The 20,801-nt window shown below is 56.1% G+C and overlaps 1 protein-coding gene across 2 annotated transcripts; it reads left to right on the top strand.

Annotated features, from left to right (window-relative positions):
• Positions 1 to 973: 973 nt before the first annotated feature.
• COLGALT1 (collagen beta(1-O)galactosyltransferase 1) lies at positions 974 to 20,801 on the top strand. Of its 2 annotated transcripts, XR_013966950.1 has the most exons (13): positions 1,010 to 1,305; positions 2,558 to 2,668; positions 3,158 to 3,275; positions 7,588 to 7,722; positions 8,891 to 9,095; positions 10,991 to 11,110; positions 15,822 to 15,898; positions 15,990 to 16,096; positions 16,240 to 16,372; positions 17,523 to 17,650; positions 18,715 to 18,921; positions 19,098 to 19,418; positions 20,179 to 20,801. XR_013966950.1 is itself a non-coding variant. In XM_080805444.1 (12 exons), the coding sequence occupies exons 1-12, from the start codon at positions 1,043 to 1,045 to the stop codon at positions 19,363 to 19,365; spliced, it is 1,872 nt and encodes a 623-aa protein (XP_080661570.1). In that variant the 5' UTR covers positions 974 to 1,042; the 3' UTR covers positions 19,366 to 20,801. The 2 variants fall into 2 exon arrangements, 1 of the variants encoding a protein (XP_080661570.1); XM_080805444.1 differs by having other exon boundaries at positions 974 to 1,305; positions 19,098 to 20,801.

Here is a 20,801-nt window from a genome sequence, read left to right as displayed (position 1 = left end):
TTCCAAAATATTCAGCTAAAAACTGAACTTGAACAAATGACTGTTGTAGAAAAAAAACCTGGAGAACAGCAACAAAGGAGAGATGAAATTTGAAGAGAGGGATGGATGAGGAGAAGGACATGGGGAGGAGGAAGGGCAAGTATCATGCTAGCCATGCTGGGAGATTTGGGGCATTTGGGTCAAGCCCACCGCCCTGTCTTACCTCCTTCAGTTCAGGCCCTACTCTCCCTTTGAGCACAAGGTCGCGGGACTTGTGCCCTGAATTTTAGTTAACAGTACTGAATATCTCCCCCCACTACCATATTAACAAATGTATACCTGAGCATCCTTCTTAAAACTTAGTTTTTAAGAACGACACAAAAACCGGGAAACAATCCCCTGGTAGCATTTCTATGGAAATTCCCACCCCACCTCCGGAGCACGTGCTCAGCGCTTACAAGTATCATCTGGCTGCATCTGACGCCAACCCTGCGGTGTCGGTAAGACCCTATTTTACAGATAGACAAAGTGAGGCTCTCACTGGGAGCCCACAGTGGGGGCTGAATTTGAGGCCAGGTCTGGGGACGCCAGAAACCTCCTGCTTAATACCCAACAGCCCTTTGAAACCAGGTCCTAACTAGCCAGGTCCGCCTGGTGGCAGAGACTGGGTCCTACACAAATGGAAGTGGCACGGCGTTATCAGGCAAAGGTCCAGGCGGGGGCGGGTGTCGGGAGGCACGGGGTGTTGTGAGCTCTGACACCTTTATGGCACTGAGTCACGTGAAAGGGGAACGCTAGGAGCACTCTGTACCTTTAAGGCGGGAGCGGGGGGCGGGGCATCGGGGCGGGACTGACGTGACTCCCAGGGGGAGTCGCGTAAGCAGTACTTTGAGCCTTTAAGGCCCTCGGGAGGAGGGGTCCGGGAAGCTGGCCCAGACGGCTGATTCACTCCAAGTACTCTCCTCCCCTTTAAGCCGCGCGGCAGGGCGGGGCCCGGTGGCTGGCTCTAGGCGCGGTCCGCGTCCGCCGGCAGAAAAACGGCTTAAAGGCGACGCGTGGCGCGATGGCGGCGGCCCCACGCGCGTGCAGGCGGCGCTGGCGGTCGCGCCCGGTGCTGCTGCTGCTGCTACTGCTGGCGCTGCCGCCCCCGGGCGGCCCGCCGGGTGCCGCCGCCTACTTCCCGGAGGAACGCTGGAGCCCCGAGTCGCCGCTGCAGGCGCCCCGAGTCCTCATCGCGCTGGTGGCGCGCAACGCGGCCCACGCGCTGCCCGCCACGCTGGGCGCGCTCGAGCGGCTGCGGCACCCGCGGGAGCGCACGGCGCTGTGGTGAGCGCGGCACCCGCCTTCCCCGCGCCGGGCCTGCCTCCCCCATCCAGCCGGCTCCACCCCGCGCGCTGCCTGCTGCCCTGGCACCGGGCGAGGCGGGCGGGACCCACGCGTGGCCCCTGCTTGCTTCCCTCTTCGGGCCGGCCAGACCCGCTGGCCCTCCACTTGCTGTCCCTCCCTCCCGGTCTCTGCTCCGCTGCTGTGGGACTGACGGACCGCGCTCTGGCTTCTGGCCCCGCGGTTGGGGCAGATTCCGGACCACTCGTGCCCAGCCCAGGGCTGGGCTGCTCTGCCTGGGACGAACCCTCAAGCCGCCTTCGGGGCACTCACAGCTCCAATTAGGGGAGCCTGAAGCCCCCACGGCCCACACTGCATTTCCACTGACAGGAAGTCTTTTGCTTCTGCTGCATTGGATCCTGAATCCAGCCTGAGTCAGATCCCCTGCCCTCTAACCAGCGCGGGTGGGTGGGTGGGTTATGGGACCAGGTGGCCAAGGGTGGGGGAGTGGGCAGAACCATATCGCAACTGGTGATTTCCCGCCTCCTGCTTCGGTTTTCTCATCTGGAAAATGGGGGCATTAATATAACTCTGCTTGCCTTCCTCTCGGAAAATTAACCAGTTAATGCACTCGAGGCCTTGAGCCTGGCATCTCTAACTTGGTGCTCGGTGACCAGAACTGTGGTTATGGTTATGTTGTCCTTACTAGTCATGGCTGCTCTTGTTGGCAACTTAATAACAACTTATTTGAGGGGAGAGCTCTCCTCTTGATGTGGACTCCTAAATGTCTCTCACCCCCCCATCCCAGATTCCCCAGCCTGGATAATGCAGGCATACAATTGGTGCTTAAGAAATGTTTGTTGAATTAACCAGTAAGCACAGGCCACTCTAAGGTGCTGTTGTCGATAGGAGACAATCGCGGATGGTGGGGTGGGGGTAGATGATACATGCATTTTTAAATTAAATCACCATATTTAGTCCTTAACGTGGTTATGAGATCCTGGGTGTTCAATGTCTGCTGTATTTTTCCCAAAATTAGCTTGTTTAATCCCTTCTGCAGCCCAGTGCAGCGGGTCCTATCCTCATCTCTGTTTTAGATGAGGAAACAGGCATGGAGGAGGGAAGCATCTTGCCCAGAGCTGTATAAGCTGCTGGAGGGCCAGCTTTGGGCTGTGGAGCCCATGTTGCTTCACTGCTACCCGGGGCTGCCTCAGTCTCCCCAGCCTCACGCTGACTGCCCTGCTCTGCTTTGCAGGGTAGCCACAGACCACAACTTAGACAACACATCGGCTGTGCTGCGGGAATGGCTGGTGGCCGTAAAGAGTCTGTACCACTCTGTGGAGTGGCGACCGGCAGAGGAACCCAGGTGAGCTCCAGGTTCTGCCCTGACCCCCCTCCCCAAGTCAACTGGGCTGCGCCCCTATTCACACACCTTCCATGACTCCCCATTGTCCTGTGACAGAACCCTAGCCCTTCTGCCTCTGCCTCTCTGGCCGAACTCTGCTGCTGTACAGGCTGGCCTTGGCTACTCTGACCCGCCCTCAGCTTCAGTGGGCCATAATCCTCCAGCTGGACCTTTGTCCCCACAGGTCTCTCCACCTAGAGTTCCCTCACTCCCTTGTCCTCCTGGTGGACGCCTACTGCTTTGTTCCCAGTCTCACTCTATGCTTAGCTTCCCCATGAGCCCCTGGGCAGTGCAGACCACTTGTTCCATTTGGCCTTTCAGGGTTTATTTCTTTACCTGTCTGCCTACACATTCCCTCCTCCAGGAAGCCCTCTCTGACCACTGCCCTCTGGGTTGCACTCCATCCTTCGCACTCCATCCTTCGCACATCACAGCCGTCTCTCTCTGCAGGTCCTACCCGGATGAGGAGGGCCCCAAACACTGGTCTGACTCGCGCTATGAGCATGTCATGAAGTTGCGCCAGGCAGCCTTGAAATCTGCCCGGGACATGTGGGCTGATTACATCCTGGTGAGTCTCTCAGCCAGCTACTCTGAGATCGTGGGGGAGATCTGGGTGGCCGCTGAGGGAAGGGGGATCAGTGGGATGTGGAGACTATCCGTAAGCCCGTTTACGGAGGGAAACAGGCTCTGAGAGGGAGGAGTGAGTTGTCAGATGTGATACAGTTGGTTAGCGGAGGAGCTGGGATTCAATCCCTGGCCGCCGGGGTTCCTAACATCAGGTGGTGTCCCTGACTGTCCTCTGGGGTTGCACGCCGGGGTTGTCTCCACTTTATCGCCACCTCTTCGCACCCCACAGTGACATCCTCTGGGTGACAGTGAGAAGCAGGAAGATGGGGTGGGGGTCTGGGGACTGGTGGAGAGTCTAGGCTGCTGAGGCCTGACTTTCACTTCCTTCTCCTGGGCCAGCCATTGCCTCTGGAGGAAGGGACGGTTCAGGCTGGAACGCAGTAATGAGAAGCCTGTGCGAGCTCCTTGAGCCCATCCCCTTGATCGGGATGTGATCCCCTTCCCTGGTGTGGATGGGGCTGGATGGCACTGGGGCTGCTGGGCCTGGCTGCCCTGATGCCAGCCCGAGAGAGCCTGTGGCCGGTTTCCATTTAGGCGCCAGACCCTGAGCTCTGGTCTCTACCTTCTTCCACCTGCCAGAGCCTGGGGATGCGGTGAGGGTGAGCCCGGGCTGAGCCCTGCCTTCCTAGTGTCCTAGGCAGGGGGGCCGTGACCAGAAACCAAAACTGAGTGAGGAAGAACTGAGAGCAGCCGGTGCCTTGATTGTGGAAAGGCGGCTGCTGGTGGATCAATGTCTGGGGCTGCTGTGACAAAGGACTCCTCGTGCTGGTGGTGGGGGGTGGGGGAAGGGACCGGGGGACTGCAAACAGCGGAAGTTCATTGTCTCCCAGTTCTGGAGGCCAGAAGTCTGAAGTTAAGGTGTCAGCCAGGCCCTGCCCTCTCCGCTGGCTCTAGGGGAGGATTCTTCCTCACTTCTTCCAGCTCCTGGGACTCCACGTGCTCCTGGGCTTGTGGCCTGTGGTCTGTGGCTGTGTCCCTCTGTTGTCTGCCTCTGTGGTCCTTTGGGCTTATCTCTCTGACTTTAGGGCCCACTCGACTCCTGTGTGACCCCATCTTAACCTTAGTTACGTCTGCAAAGACCCTATTTCCAAATAAGATAACAGTCGCGGGGTCCTGGGGGTCAGGACTTCAACCTTTTTGGGGGCCACCATTCAATCCACAACAGATGGCATAGTCAGGGTGTAGTGACGAGTGAGCAGGGTTGGGGGTGCCTCTCTTAGGAGGGAACCCTAGCTATGACCTGAAGGAACAAAGAAGCCAGCCTCAGGGGAAACTGGGGGACAGTGTCTGAGGCAGAGGGAACAGAGTAGCGTGCAAGCTTGAGGCCTTCAGGGACTGGTGAGGCCCCTGTGGGGGTGATGGAGGTGGTCCTGTAGTGGTGGGAGGGGGCCAGACTATGCAGACCAAGGCAGAGATTTGGTTTTTACTTTGAGGGTAATGGGGAGCCATGGAGGGTATATGAACAGGGGAGAGTTGTGTTCTGATTTATGATTTTCAGAAGCTCCGTGGCTGCTGTGGGGAGCAGGGCCTGTTGGGGCTAGGGGGGAACGGCAGGAGGCCAGTGTGGAGCAGGGCTGTGAAGAAAGGCAAGTAGATTGAGGTTGCCGTCATAGGCCGAGGGGACAGACCCTGCTCAGGGACCGGATGTGAGGGGACCGGGAGGACCCCATGTCCCTGGCCTGAGCTCTGCAGAGAGGAGGAAGATTGGAACAAGCTCTTCCTCGGAGCCCTATGGGTTGATGCCTTATCAGACCATTTTATAGATGGGAAAATGGAGGTTTAGAGACGGAGGGGACAACGTGCTTGTTGGTAGAGTCTCAGAACCAGTGAGGCGCAGAGGTGGGACTGGAACCTTCTGGAACTATCTAGTACAAGGCCACTGTATTTGCTTCCCTGGGTTTTGCTTTCAGGGTTTGAGGCTGGCTGGTTTTCACTTTTTTCCCTCTGCAAACTTGGGTGGAACACTACATGTCGGTTCAAAACTCAAAGCAGCTTTTGACACACCAGTATCTTTTGGTAACTAAGGACTTTGGAAATCCATATTGGGGTGTGAAATCATTTGTCTGGTGTTTTAAAATCATTATGAAAAGGACTTCTTTTTTTCTTTTTTTAAAGACCTCTTTTTAAAAGAAAAAGCAAAAAAAATTTTTAAAAAGGGCCACTTTTTTTCTCTTTTTGTAAACGCTCCGGGTGTTACTTGTAAGAAAATATACAAGAAAAAATGAGAAACTTAGGGAAGAAAAAAACAAGCAAACCTTGTAATCTTACCTCCCAGAGAGACTCCCTTTCTGGCTGGTTTCCGTGTTTTCTAATTGAGGTGCAATTCACATAACATAAAATTAACTGTTTCAAAGGGAACAACTCAGCGGCATTTAGCACATTCATTATGTCATGCAACCACAACCTCTCTCTAGTTCCAGAACGTTTCTGTCACCCCAGAAGGATGCCCTGTCCCCAGGAGCAGTCGCTCCCTCTCCCCGGCCCCTCCCCCAGACTCTGGCAGCCACCAGTGTGCTGTAGATGTCCGTGTCTGTAGATGTCCCTGTTCTGGACGTTTCTTATAAATGAATCATACGCTCTGTGGCCTTCTGTGTCGGGCTGCTCTCACTCAGCACAATGTTCTCAGGGTTCATCTGTTGTAGCGTGTGTCCGAGCTGTGTTCCTTGTTATGGCTGAGTGATGTTCCATTGCATGGACGACTACGTTTTGTTCATCCATTCTCCCGTTGGTGGACACGTGGGTCATTTCCAGTGTCTGGCTCTCGTGGCCGATGCCGCTGTGAACGTGGGTGTGCCGGTGCCTGTTTCTAGTTGTCTCAGTGCGTACCTAGGAGTGGACTCGCTGAGTCATTAGGTAGTTCTCTGTGTGACTCTTGGAGGAACCGCCAGACCCTTCTGGCTGTTTTTATTGTGTATATATTCAAAGGTCACACATACAAATGTTCGCAGGGGCTGGGCAGGGAACAGCCCCACAGCTTGTCCCAAGGGGCAGCCGCCTTCCATCTCCTGCTGGGGGTTGCCCTGTGGGAGTGCCACTCTGGAATTGCCGGGGAAGGCTGGGATTCTAGTCCTCGCTGTTGTGTGTGGCAAGTGATTTATAGGTTTTAAAAATCCTGTGGGGGGGACGGAAAGCCTATCTGTGGACCAGAGGCTTTTAAAAACAAATTAATCAGTCCTAAGAGTTCTGCGATGCATGGTGGACTGGTGTCTTCACGTCCCAGCGGACAGGGCTACCCTCGCCTGATCCTACTCCGTGGCACAATTCCTAGCTGTCTGGGCTCGCTCTGCAGTGGGATGGGGCCGGAACTTCTCTAGCCGGTTCGCCATGGCTAGACTCCTGTGTTGTTCCCCAGTTGGTGTGGTCAGCAGCACTGCAGTGAGCCTCCGGGTGTGGCCTCTGTGGGGAGTGTTGGTGACACATGGTTTTGGGGGGAACAGCAGGCACCTCCCCCCCCGATGGTGACCCTTTTCCTGGGTTGGTGGATTTCATCCCGTGCTGCACCAAGCAAGTTACCATCTTTTTTTTTTTTTTTTAAGATTTTATTTATTTATTTGACAGAGATCACAGGTAGGCAGAGAGTCAGGCAGAGAGAGAGGAGGAAGCAGGCTTCCTACTGCGCAGAGAGCCCGATGCGGGGCTCAATCCCAGGACCCTGAGACCATGACCTGAGCTGAAGGCAGAGGCTTTAACCCACTGAGCCACCCAGGCGCCCCTAAGTTACCATCTTTTTATCCCGACATGTAAGGTGTTACAGGAAAACAAAGGGCTTCCGTAAAGACCGGATTTGTACACACTCTGTGTGCCCATAATTCACATTAGACATGAATGCGCTCCTCCCTGCCATTCCCCGCGGAGTTGGCCTCTGCTCCAGCCGTCCTACTCATGGACAGGGGCTGCCTTTTTGAGAAGTTCCTTGGTGCCACGTGTACTTGCTGTAGTGTTTGATGTGTTCCCCACCCCACCCCCAGCACCACATCTGGGCCCCATTTGTATTGCTTTGTGCGTTGTGGTCTGTCCCTTCTCTTGCTACAGAGTGTATTTCGTTGTATGAGCATTACTGGGCTTGTCACCAGGGGCAGAGCCGGTGGTGGAGGAACCGGCTGGCTTCCAGGGCCCCATCTGCTACTCTAGGATCCCTAGACTGCCGCCCCCTCCCCTCCAGGACGCTGGCCGCTGCCACAGCTGTTCGGAGCCGTGGCCCAGCCTGGGTCAGTCCCATGGGCCCTGCTGATGCTCTGCTGGGTGTTTTGCAGTTTGTGGATGCAGACAACCTGATCCTCAACCCGAACACACTAAGCCTCCTCATCGCTGAGAATAAGACGGTGGTGGCCCCCATGCTGGATTCGCGGGCCGCATACTCCAACTTTTGGTGCGGGATGACCTCCCAGGTCAGGGGGCTGCTGGGGGAGGGTGGGGCTGGGAATGGTGGGGGCGAGCAAATGGGGACTGTGGCTGGAGCCTAACTTCCCCTACCACCTCATGGTAGGCCCTTTACAACACCATCGTGGTAATCCTTAAATAGTTCCTTGATGGAGGGTCTATGATTGTGCCCTCTCCTCCCCATTCCCTCCCTTCCCAGTCACTGAGGCAGAGACAGAAACACAGGGAGAGAGGACTTGACTTGCCTAAGATCACACAGCTAGGAAGCCATGGTGCCAGGTAGGACTTCAGGCACAGCCTGATCCAGGTGTTCAAACAAGTTTCCCATCTTCCTCCGTCTTTTGGGTGGCTGCATTGTCAGACTCCTGGAGCACAATCCCAGCACCATCCAGCCAAAGTCCAATTTGGGCCTTGTCCAGTCTCCTGCTACACCTGAACCAATTCCCAAAGCCAGGAAAATGCCAGGTTCTGATTGACTGATCCTGGGCCGGTAGTCCCACCCCAGGGTTGAGGCTGGGATTGCAGGCAACACCAGGAGTGAAAGGGTAGGTGCTGGAGTGGGGGGCATGCCAGAGCCAGACCCCTTCCTGTCCCCCTCCTGTCTCCTCCTGTCTTTTTAATTGATGTGTGATTCACATAATAGGAAACTCACCCTCTTAAAGTGAACATTTCAGTAGTTTCTATTTTAAAAAATATGTCATGGAAATCTAAATAATACACTCTAACAATTCCAGTTTGTAAAGGTATGATGAAGAGAGAGACCAACTTCAGATGGTTAAAACTTTTTTTTAAAAAGATTTTGCCCCATGTTTCTTGAAGTCCTACTTCTGATGTTCAGTCCTGTGTAAATCAAGGAATTGCAAATATCTGGTCCCTTTCTCAGCTTGCTCATTTCCTCCAAGTGCTGCCTTTCTGATCTGAAGTGTTGAGCTAGGTCTGCAGGTGGGCGCACAGCTGCGGCCCTTCCCTCTTCGGCCCCCAGCCTCCTGCCTGTGGCTCTGGGTGTGAGGGACGAGCCCTGACCACCCCCAGAGTTCTGGACTCAGGGAGAGCCCACCACAGCCAGAGGCTGGCATCTGGGTCCTGCTCCCTAAGTGTTCCACGCCTCCCCTTGTCCTAGGCCTCCAGCCTTACCTCTAGGATCCCCCCCATAGAGCTGCACCCTCCCCCCCACAGGGCTACTACAAGCGTACCCCCGCCTACATCCCCATTCGCAAGCGGGACCGCCGGGGCTGCTTTGCCGTTCCCATGGTGCACTCCACCTTCCTCATTGACCTGCGGAAGGCAGCGTCCAGGAACTTGGCGTTCTACCCTCCTCACCCTGACTACACCTGGTCCTTTGACGACATCATCGTTTTTGCCTTCTCCTGCAAGCAAGCAGGTGAGCCCACAGAAGGTTCCCAGAAACCAGAACTGCAGGGTGCAGGGATGGTTTCAGGTGTGGCTGTATCCAGGTGTTCAGGTGATGTCCCCAGGACTCCCGTTCTTCCAGCCCCCGCTTCACTGGGTCACTTCGCTCCTCTTATCTTTAAGACCTCTTTATTGGAGGTTATTTTCACCTTGATAGTCTCCTGTGTTCTCCCAGTTTTCTGTAGTTGATCATAATTATTCACTAATTGTACAGTTAGGGACGAAACATTTTAAAAAGAAAGAACACAGCCATAGCTGGCCTCTCATTTTTTTTTTAAACCGTAGTTCGGCAAACAATGGCCCATGGCCCAAATCTGGCCCACCATCTGTTTTCCTGTAGCCATAAGCCAAGTATGTCTTGGGTTCCTGGACCTAATTCTATCTTGAGTGTGTGTGTTGGTGGGGGCGACTTCCCCACACCAACAAGCCATTGTCTCTGTAAGACAAGCAGGGTATCCTTCAATTCTACTCACTTCTGACAGTCTTTCCAGAGATAGTGTCAGATCGCACAGGTTGGGGGATGCTCAGTCAGACAACACTGTCTGCCACCCCGACTTCAGATGCTGGCCACAAACCCACATGCTTCTGAGGAACTGGCCATAAACCTGAGGCTCCCAAGACGCTCTCCTTGGGGTCCGTTACTTTGCAAGAGCAGCTCACGGAATTCAGGAACCCCATTTACTCGCCAGATGCCTCGGTTTAGTCTAAAAGGCTCTAACTCAGGAGCAGCCCTGGGGAAGAGATGCGGTATGTGGGGTGCGTGAGGCCCAAGGGAAGGGGTGCAGAGCTTCCTTTCCCCCTCCAGGCTCCAGGTACATTACTCTCCCCACACCCCACGTGTTCACCAACTCGGAACTGCTAGGAATTCCATCCTTTTGGGTTTTTATGGAGGCTTCTTTACGTAGACGTGATTGATGGGATCATTGGCTCTCAGCAATCCAACCTCTAGCTCCTCTCCCCTCCCCAGAGACCGGAGGGGTAGGACTGAAAGTTCCAGCCCTCCGTTCATGGCTGATTCCCCTTGGCAACCAGTGTGTGTGTTGGGGGAGGGAGGTTCCTCTTTAAGTGCTTTCCAAAAGTCACTTACTAACGTAAGAGACACCTCTAAGCTCTCAACATCTAGGAAATTCCAAGGGTTTTGGGAACTGAGCCTGGACCTGTGGACAGAGACCAAATATATACGCCAAGTCCGTTTTTGGTCATCTGAACGGGAAAAAAAAAATAAAAAGAAGACTAATACTTTGTGACATCTGAAGATTGTATAAGATTCGAATCTCAGTGCCTGTAAAGAAAGTTTCATCAGCACGCAGCCACGCCTATTCATTGAAGCCTCATTTCTGGCTGCTGCTGCGTTCCAGCTGCAACTGAGTCATTGAGATAGAACCGTCTGGCCCATAAGTGTAAATATTGACCATCTGGCCTTTTCCAGAAAAAGTTAACCTATTAAAGTGAAAATCATTTTTCATTGGGTTTTTCACTTAGAAAAGATATGCGTGAAACCTTAAACCACCCAAAAAGGGCAAATGCAGATGGAGGTGCTGTTGCTTCTGTCTGGGTCAGCCGTGTCTCCTTTTCCTGCCTCACTGGGCCTCTGCGCTGCCCTCCCTGGGGTTGTGCGGTTGGCCGTGTCTCGGAACCCTGCGGGGATCATGGCAGTGGCCGTGCGAGGCGCTCGTTAACAGCTCTGGAGTTTTTCCCAGGCCGGCCTGGCAGCTGGGGAGCTGAGGAGTCCCCGCCGGGTGCTGGGAACCGGGGGGGGGGACCTGGTGAGGTTCTAGGCTCACTCTCAGTGGTGCGGCTGGTTTCTGGGAGCCGCTGTTGCCTCGTACCATTTTTCACTTTGCATTGTTGTTCTCTCGGCCGCAGAGGTCCAAATGTACGTCTGCAACAAGGATGTGTACGGCTTCCTGCCTGTGCCACTGCGGTCGCACAGCACCCTCCAGGATGAGGCCGAGAGCTTCATGCACGTGCAGCTGGAGGTCATGGGTGAGTCCCCAAACACAGAGGGCTGAGTCACCTCCCTTTCTCTACCACCTTGCCTCTGTCCCATCTGCTGAGTGCCAGTCCCTTGGCTGGGAGCAGGGCACTCGGCACGAACAAGGTGGATGGTTGTCCCTGGTCTTGGAAGCAGCTGTGCGCAGCATCCTGAGAGCAGTCAGGATGGGCTCCTGGGAAGAGTTGGCATGAAGATGCTGGGAGAGGAATTACAGGAAGAGAATTACAGCTGGAGGGAGCAGCACGGGCAAAGGCCAGGAGGCTGGAGGGGACGTGAGCTCAGAGAACGGCCAAGATCGACGGTACAGAAATAAAGGTGGCGAGCTGGGCAGAGCTGACAGGCAGGGCCAGCACAGGGGCCTTTGACACCAAGCTGAGGAACAGAGCTTTTGCCCAAAGGCAGCTGGGAGCTATAGAGGGTCTGAGAGCAGAAAGGGCAGCAGGTTTTCACCGATGGACCTTCATTGTGCATGGCAGTGTCTGGGACTCCATCATTTCAAGCTGTGTCCTCATCCATGCCACTGCCAAACCCAGACCCAGCATTATTTAATACTTATCTTAAGCAGACACTTTTTTCCCCCTACTTGAATACATTTATTTTATAAAGGAAACTAGGAATTTTTTTAAAGATTTTATTTATTTATTTGACAAACAGTGAGAAAGGGAACACAGCAGGGGGAGCGAGAGAAGCAGGCTTCCTGCTGAGCAAGGAGCCTGACCTGGGGCTCGATCCCAGGACCCTGGGATCATGACCCGAGCCAAACGTGTACGCTTAATGACTGAGCCACCCAGGTGCCCCGGAAACTAGGTACTTTTACGATAGTTGCAAGCTTGTGCCTTTCTAATATATATAAACAAATAAATCCATGAACTAGTCAACTAGCCATTCCTCTAGTGCGCCCCTGAGATGGGACAAGCACACAGGGCTGAGCTGCCATCAAGGTTGTTTGAGGAGGGGGCTCCTGTTCTGCTGGGTCTCTCCAGAGACACCACACAGTGTCTCCTGTGAGAGCCTCACCCAGTGCTGGCCACCCACATCCCCCAGAAGGCCTCTGAGGCAGCGTGGCCTTTCCTCGCACTGCACAGACAGGGAGGAGCCCTGCTCCTTTAACCTTTCCCACGTTAAACCTCTCTCTGGAAAGTTCTAAGACACCCCCTGGTGGCTGAAGATGGAATGGCACCCTGCCCTCTGCTTTGGGGGGGACATTTAGGTACTTTGAGGTGACCCCTGCAGGTTGCAAGGTCACCAGGGTGAAGACCACTGCAGTACCTGAGCGTTTGTCACACACACATGCCCAGGCCTGGTCCAGCAGCCCCACCAAGCCACAGTCACAGTGGGGGGTCTCTGTTGTCTCCAGCTCCAGCCGGTGACTGGCCCCTGAGAAATGTCTCACAGGCTGCCAGAGTTTTCCTACTTGATTTTATTTTTTTTTAAATGTTATTTTTATTTATTTATTTATTTTATTTTTATTATTTTTTATTTTTTGAGAGTGAGCAAGAAAGCACGCATGAGAGCAGGGGCAGTATGGAGGGAGAGGGAGAGAGAGAATCTTACACTGTCTCCACAGCTAGCAGAGCCCAATGCAGGGCTCTCATGAGAACATGACCTGAGCTGAAATCAAGCGTCAGATGCTCTACCAACTGAGCCACCCAGGCTCAGTTAGAAAGTATTAGAACCTGGGCACCTGGGTGGCTCAGTTTGATTAACCAACTGTCTTAGGCTCGGGTCAGGATCCCGGAGTCCCAGGATCGAGTCCCGCATCGGGCTCCCAGCTCCATGGGGAGTCTGCTTCTCCCTCTGACCTTCTCACCTCTCATGCTCTCTCTCACTGTCTCTCTCTCAAATAAATAAATAAATAAAAATCTTAATAAAAAAAAAGAAAGTATTAGAACCTGATGTCACCAGAGGAGTGAATATTTTCCTATGTCTCGAGGGCCAGAGCAAAGCCTACAGAACAGACAGAAGGAGGGTCTGGGGGTTTCAGATATTTGTGTAAATCCTTCCTTCCAGTCTGCGTGAAGATTGTATTTTTCTCTACATCCCTGTGTGGATACCTGGACCCGGGCTGTGCTTGTGATTTTTCATGCATTCAAAAGTCTGTCCAGTGATGAAATTTCAGACTAGCAGGAAGGCTCAGTGACATCCCTGGGGATGGGGGAATCCTGCCGCCTGCTTCCTACCCCCCTAGCCCTGCTTGTGGACAATGGAGCATCTTTCCCCATTGCCTCGTAACCCTTGCTCTTACGCTCACAGTTAGGGTTTGTTACAAGCAAAAGGATGCAGGTTACAACTGGCAAAGGGAAGGGGTATCTGGGGTGGCATCCCAGAGCGTTCCGTGCATGAACTTCTGGGTGTCCCCCGTTTGTGGTGTCGTGCCGACAGCTTTCACTTCTCCCAGTGCCCCGTGTGGCTACACACATGGTGTATTGCCATCCAGGGATGCTCCGTGAGCCTCGGGGTCTGGGCTTTTTACTGAGGCTTACTCACACGGACCTGGCTGACTGCCTCTCTAGCCCTGCAGGGGGTGAGCTGATTCCACGTGGCCCAAGACCCCTCCCATAAATCACACTGTTGGCATAGACCACCCAGTGTGGCCCGAGAGCCCAGGCAAACAAAGATAGTCCTGTCAGGCAGAATGTTCAGAGGGCTTTCACCTCTTAGGCGCTGGGGACAAAGGCCAGATGTCTTTTTGGGCAAGTTTGATTATTCACCCCTACGATGGGTCTGGAGGTGTTTGGTTTTTATAATCACTGTGCTGTGACTTTTCTGGAAAGGCTGCATTGCTTTGCTCCTTCTGGATGCCTGCTGTGCTCCGTCTTCCCCAGAACTGACGACAGTGAGGAGCTCCTCCCCCACAGGCGGTCTGTTGCCCTCCACACCCCGCAGTGCAGGGGCAGAAGCTCAGAAGGAGAAGGGAAAAGGCATCCGGAGTTTGAACCTGGGTGCTCAGATCCCAGCATCTTCCCAGCATCTTGCTCTCGGTCTCCAGCTCCCCCAAGAGGGCGGGGGGTGGCCAGAGCTGTGAAGAGCCCGGGGCAGGAGGAAACCCCAGGATGCAGTGTTCCTGGGGGGCCCCAGTTCCTGGGGGGCCCAGTTGGCTTTGGGCCGCACCCCGGCCTATCTCAGACAGAGAGGCCTGTGTCTCTCCCTCAGACTCACACGGGGCCTTTATTCTCCGTGGGGCAGATGGCGCACTCACCTTCAGGCTGGGCTCCTCTGGGCCAGCCTCCCCAGTCTCCTTTCCACCCGTGGAGCTGATCCTTCTGAAGGAAGCTGCCAGGGTTGTGCCAAGACAGGGCCCTGGAGACGTGGTCTGAGCGCTGCTGACCACAGCTGGCAGGATGGGGGGCGCTCATGGCCACTCTGAAATTCTTGCCATACTTTGGCTTATAGACATGCCACTCCAGTCCCATGGTCACCTTCTGCAGGTGTATCTTGTGGTCTCCCCTCTGTGTGCGTGGCTGGATCCAAGTTGCCCATTTTGATAAGGGCAGTCACTATTTTCACTTGGTTGTCTCTGTAAAGACCTTATTTTCAAATAAGATCACGTTCTGAGGTACTGGGGTTAAGATTCCATCCTGTTGGGGAGGACACGATTCAACCCATAATGTGCATCATTTCATGGTATCTCCTGAAACATCTGGGAGGAGGAGGAGTTTTTGTGTTTTTAAGATTTTATTTTATTTTAAGATTTTTATTTATTTGTGAGAGAGCAGAAGCACGGAGAGCTACGGGCAGAACAGGCAGAGCAGGCAGAGGGAGAAGCAGGCTCCCTGTCGAGCAAGGAGCCCGATGTGGAACTCGATCCCAGGACCCTGGCATCATGACCTGAGCCGAAGGCAGACTCTCAACTGACTAAGCCACGCAGGCATCCCGAGGAGGAGGTTTTTAAAATTGGGAGTCCTGGGGCACCTGGGTGGCTCAGTCGGTTGAGCATCAGACCTTGATTTCAGTTCAGGTCATGATCTCAGGGTACTGAAATTGAGCCCCGAGTCGGGAACCCGTGCTCTGTGGGGTGTCTGCTTGAGATTCTCTCTCTCCCTCTGTCCCTCACCACCACCACCCCCGCTCGTGCACACTTTCTTTCTCTCAAATAAATAAATCTTCAGTTAAATCTCTCAAATAAATAAATCTTCAATTAAATAAAATTGGAGTCCCTTTTTATAGATGAAGAAAGCCAAGGCCCCAATAGGTTAAGGTCACACAGTTTGCCATCATTTTTTTGTTCATTCTCTGAGTAATTATTGAGTGCCTGCTGTGTACCAAGCTTTGGACACTGGGGACTCAGTGTGAGTGGACAGACGTGGTGTCTGTCCTGCAGTGCTTGTGGCAGACAGATACAAAGCCAGGGAGGTGGGCTTACAGGATTGGGGTTTGATGATGGAAGGCCAGATGCTGTGGGAGCCAGGAGGAGGTACCCCGCTCCAGCTCAAGAGGGCATCTTAGCTGAGAAGTCAGGAGAAGGAGGGGAGGAAGGAAGGTGTTTCATGCAGAGGCCCAGCATGTGCAAAGGTCCTGAGGCATTTGGGGGCAATGCCAACAGCCAGAGTAGGTGCAACATTGTGAATGATTCCAGGCTAAGGAGCTTGGGGGGGGGAGGGAGGTGCCTGAGGGGCTGGGGAAAGGAAGGGACACTGTTAAGAGGCTGGAGCTCCTCCCCTGGTGACCCCACTGACACCCTGGCTTCTGTCTGCCTCACAGTGAAGCACCCACCCTCGGAGCCCTCCAGGTTCATCTCCGTGCCCCCCAAGACGCCTGACAAGATGGGCTTCGACGAGGTGAGCCAGGCTTACCCTGGCGGGTGGTGGCGGGGGACGGCAGGAGACAGGACCCAGCCTGGAGGGTCTGACCAGAGCTCTGGGCCCGCAGGTCTTCATGATCAACCTGAAGCGGCGGCAGGACCGGCGGGAGCGCATGTTGCGGGCCCTGCAGGCGCAGGAGATTGAGTGCCGGCTGGTGGAGGCTGTGGACGGCAAGTGCGTCCCGAGTCCCGCGCTGGGGGGTGGGGGCGGGGCGGGGGTTGTGGCTGTTGCAGCCAGTGGGCACCGGGTGTAGACGGCTCCCAGACCCTCCCTGAGGCGTGCGTCTTATTCTGCCCCTTCCCCGTCCCCGCCTCCAGAGCCATGAACACCAGCCAGGTGGAGGCGCTGGGCATCCAGATGCTGCCCGGCTACCGGGACCCCTACCACGGGCGGCCCCTTACCAAGGGCGAGCTGGGCTGCTTCCTCAGCCACTACAACATCTGGAAGGAGGTACGTCTGGCCGGAGAAGGCAGGGCCGCCCTCAGGCTTCCGGCCACCCAGGGAGGGACTCGCTGGCGCCCCCTGCAGGCTTTTGGGATTTCGGCGGGACAGAGGGCCTCGGTTCAGAGAGCTGTCCACCCGGATGTCACAGCAGCCTGGGTGGGCAGCTACTGTCCTTCCGTTGTGCAGATGAGGAAGCAGACGAGAGAGGCAGGGATGTGCCCAGCTCCCATAGAAGGTGGGGTCTCAGGCCTAGGACTTTCAAGTGAGGCCTTTTCCCACCCCGCTGCTGCCATGGGTCTTTGGAGCCTGGACTCGGTGCTCAACACTTACCAGTAGAAGTGACAGCCACAGGGACAGTCAGCAATGCTAACCCTGCACTGGCGTCTCGTTGGCCACTCTCAGAGGCTGAGATTCAAACATGGAGCCACCGGGCAGGGGGCCGGAAGGGGTGTCCAGGCGTTTGAGGTGACGGGGCCCCTCTTCCTGAGTGAGCTTCGTCATGTAGGGCGTGGGGTGGAGGTTCCTGTATCCAGGCGGCCTGACCCAGGTTCAAGCCAAGCCCTGCCCCTCAGAGGGGTGAGCTCTGTGAGCAAGGAGGGCGCCCTCTTCTTGCAGATGAGAGTTACCTTCCTCCTTTGGGGACACCCATGCACCTGCTGTGCATCCAGCCTGGTGCCGGGAGCGGGACAGCCACCAAGACAGATGCGGGTCCTGGCAGGGGGCTCACGGCCCTGGGAGATGGGGACTCTGATGGCAAACCACAGTAATCTAAGTACAACGCACCCACACGAGGACGAATTGTCCTCAGCTGACAGCTGTGGCCAGTGGTCAGGGAGGGCCTCCTAGGTGACCTCTGAGCCCAGGCCTCAAGGCTGGGGGCCAGCCTGCCACCGTGCCGGGGGGCAGGGGAACGGCGCTGTGTGTCGGCACAGGCACAGGCCCTGGGGTAGGAAGGAACAGCCAGGCCAAGGGCAAGGCCAGGGCACCTGTCACCAAGTGTGCAAGGAGCTGATGGCCAAGAGGTGGATCCAGCCGACGGTGAAGAAGGCTTGTGTTTGCTTCTCTCCTGTGGCCCCAGGGCCTTGAAGCAGAGCTGACTTCTGGGTCAGGTCTGGCCTTGGTCCCCATCTGATGTGGGCAGGGCATCCTCCCTCAGGTTGTGGACCGCGGGCTGCGGAAGTCGCTTGTCTTCGAGGACGACCTGCGCTTTGAGATCTTCTTCAAGAGACGCCTGCTCAACCTCATGCGGGACGTGGAGCGGGAGGGTCTGGACTGGGACCTCATGTGAGCGTGGGCCAGGGCTGGTGGTGCGGCCTGGGCCCCTGGGTGGCACTGGGGTGGGGGCGGGACTGGGGGTCTCGGTTTGGAGTAAGTGGAGCTGTAGTCTGGACCCGGGAAGTGAGGCCTAGAGCCTGGAGGTCTGAGGGCCTTTGCAGGGTAATAGGCCGCACCAACTCTCAGGGGTGTGGTGGGAGGGGACTTAGGTATAGCCTGTGGTCCCTGGATCTGAGAGCAGTCAGGGTTTGGCCTAAGGCCTGGGGGGTAGGGCCCGTGGCCTGTGAAGATGACCTGGAAATCTAGGGACCTGGCCTGTGGGGAGGGGGCTCGAGAGGGCTTGGAGGCTTGAGGAGCTCTGGAGGGGATGGGGTTTGCCTGAGATTTGAGGTGGAAGCCTGTGCTCAGGGCTGAAGATCTTGGGCTGTGGCCTGGGGTGGGTGTGGTCAGGGCTTGGGGTTGTGCCCAGAGGCTGGGGGCGTGGCTGAGTGTGGGGGCGTGGCCAGGAAGCCTGGGTCTTAGACCCACAGTAGGTAGGATGTGGCCAGCATATTTCTGGACAGTCCTTTGGAATCTCCCCTAGGTGAGTTGGTTTGTCCCCGGGGCCCATGGTGTACAGGGCCCTGATGCAGGTGCTGGGCCCCAGACTCTGGACTGTGCTAGTCATAGGACAAGGAGCTATACCCCTTCCTCCCCAGCCACTCACCACATTCCTGCACATTGCGGAGCTGCCCCGCAGCCTTCTGAACTCAGAACAGCTTCCCTCCTAGCCCCAGTCCTTCCCGTGGTTCAACCTCCCAGAGTGTCTAGGACGTCCTCCCCTTCTGAGCTCCAGAGCCTCCCATGGCTCCCTAGTACCCTTGGGAAAAACACAGTCTCCTCCCTGCACGTCCCAGATCCCTGAGGTCCTCCGTGGTCCGGCAGCCACCCCCGCCTCCTGGTTGCTCCCCCAAACATGCCAGCCCGCTCCCACCCCAGGGCCTGACTGAGGCTCACTCGATCCTCAGACTCTCTCAGTTAGCATTCTTCGCGGGCGCGAAGAGGGTGACAGGACCCTGACTGTGCACCCGCAGCTACGTGGGCCGGAAGCGGATGCAGGTGGAGCACCCGGAGAAGGCCGTGCCCCGCGTGAGGAACCTGGTGGAGGCAGATTACTCCTACTGGACGCTGGCCTACGTGATCTCCCTGCAGGGCGCCCGCAAGCTGCTGGCCGCCCAGCCGCTCTCCAAGATGCTGCCTGTCGATGAGTTCCTGCCCGTCATGTTTGACAAGCACCCAGTGTGAGAGGGGCGGACCGAGGGGCTGGCCTGGGTCGGTGGGCGGGGTGGACCCCCAGTCCTGTGGCTTTCCCTCCACCCACTCCTTCCTCCGTGCCTGCCCCCCCTCCCGCCCCGCCCACTTCTGTCTCAGTCTGTCCCCTCCCAACCCACGGCGGCCCCCCTTTCTTCCCCGTCAGGTCCGAGTACAAGGCCCACTTCTCGCCCCGCAACCTGCGCGCCTTCTCGGTGGAGCCCCTGCTCGTCTACCCCACGCACTACACGGGGGACGATGGCTACGTGAGCGACACCGAGACCTCGGTGGTGTGGAACAACGAGCACGTGAAGACCGACTGGGACCGCGCCAAGTCCCAGAAGATGCGGGAGCAGCAGGCCCTGAGCCGCGAGGCCAAGAACTCCGACGTGCTGCAGTCACCGCTGGACAGCGCGGCCCGCGACGAGCTCTGAGCCCTGGGGGCCGAACCTCCAAAGCCGGCCTCACCGGCGCAGCCCGACCCCCGGTAGGCCACGGAGGGCTCTCCCCTCGAGGCAGTGTGCAGCCGGCTTGGCTCGGCTCAGGCTCAGCAATCACGTGCACGCAGGCAGCTTTAATGGAGTGCCTACTGTATGCCGGGAATGGGGTTTGGCACTAGGGCATCAGAAGGGAACCAGACCTCGTTCCTGTCTTCAGGTGCCAAACACTTGGAAGTCCTCACCGGGTACCAGGCTTCCGCGTTTGGCAGTGGATGGGGCATAATTATTCCCTCTGCCGGTGACCCATTGGGCCATCAAGCTTTTGTTGATTCCCACCCCCCACCCCAAGAATCAGCACTAGTGATACACAGTCATTGTCTTAATGCATTGAAGTATTTATTGAATGCCTGCTGTATGTCAGGCACCAACCATTCTGGGCTCTGGGAATACTGGGATAAACAAGATACTTTCATTCGTTTCTCTAAATACCTATGAAGCACCCACTATGTGCCTGGTACTTGGGACACAAAGACAAGTTCTTATTAACTCAGAGCATTTACTGAGTGCCTACTGTGTGCTGGGAACTGAGCTTGGTGCCGGGGTGAAAATCAACAAGGTGCTTTTCACTCTTCAATTGGCTTCTTCCGCACACGTGTAGAGGGTGGCTGCTGGGGACCCGGCATTAGCGATACCAAACAGCACAGCCTGTGCTGGGTCAGGACATCAGACAACCCACCTGTGTGCAGGGCTGCGTTCCAAGGGCTAGGCCACCCAAATGAACAAGATGAGTCTTATTTCTCCTTGCAGCAGGCGTTAATGGAGCGCCTACTGTGTACCAGACCTCGTGGACTCCCCGTGAGACTGGAGAACTGTTGGCTGAGAGTTTGATCCCTGCCTGTCCCCCCCCCCCCCCCCGCCTGGTCACCCAAGCTGTGTGCAGACAAAATCCGCCCCCACCACCCAGGAGGGAGGGTGGCTCTCCCCTCACCAGGGACAGCTGCAGGTCCTAGCGACCACACGGCCACACGCAGGCTTCCCTGGACCCAGCCCCCCTGGCGGGGGCAAAGGATAAAGACAGGGGCTGGGTCTCCTGTGCTCACCCCTGCTCCCGTGTTGACTTGTCATCCCGTCTGCTTGACCTCCCTGCCCTGCGTCTCAGGCGTGGGCTCTGCACGCACCGTGGGGTTCCTGCGTTCAAGCCTTTGGGCTTATGTGTTTGGGGCCCTGCGGGGGCTCGGCTGCACCAGGGTACTGCCCGGGGCCTGGGCCGGTGCTCCCCGGCTTGGGCTGGAGGACTTGCTGTGCCTCCAGCCGGGAATGAATGTCCAAGCCGGCCAGCAGTGCTTTGCTCTCTTATGGACCCCTGCTCACTGGGTCGGGTCCTGGATAACTTGCTTATTTTTTTATTAAACGTTGCTGGTTGGTTTTCA

The sequence above is a fragment of the Martes martes genome (genome assembly GCF_963455335.1).
Source record: "Martes martes genome assembly, chromosome: 1".
Taxonomy (NCBI): domain Eukaryota; kingdom Metazoa; phylum Chordata; class Mammalia; order Carnivora; family Mustelidae; genus Martes; species Martes martes.
Note: the sequence above shows the minus strand (reverse complement) of the source record. Positions and strands in the feature narration are given on the sequence as shown.

Bases quoted from the DNA above. Each gene is read 5' to 3' on its own strand.
- COLGALT1 (XM_080805444.1), top strand. From the start codon at position 1,043: ATGGCGGCGGCCCCACGCGCGTGCAGGCGGCGCTGGCGGTCGCGCCCG. The intron at 7,723-8,890 runs GTCAGGGGGCTG...TCCCCCCCACAG, and splicing joins GGTGCGGGATGACCTCCCAG to GGCTACTACAAGCGTACCCC. The intron at 18,922-19,097 runs GTGAGAGGGGCG...CTTCCCCGTCAG, and splicing joins ATGTTTGACAAGCACCCAGT to GTCCGAGTACAAGGCCCACT.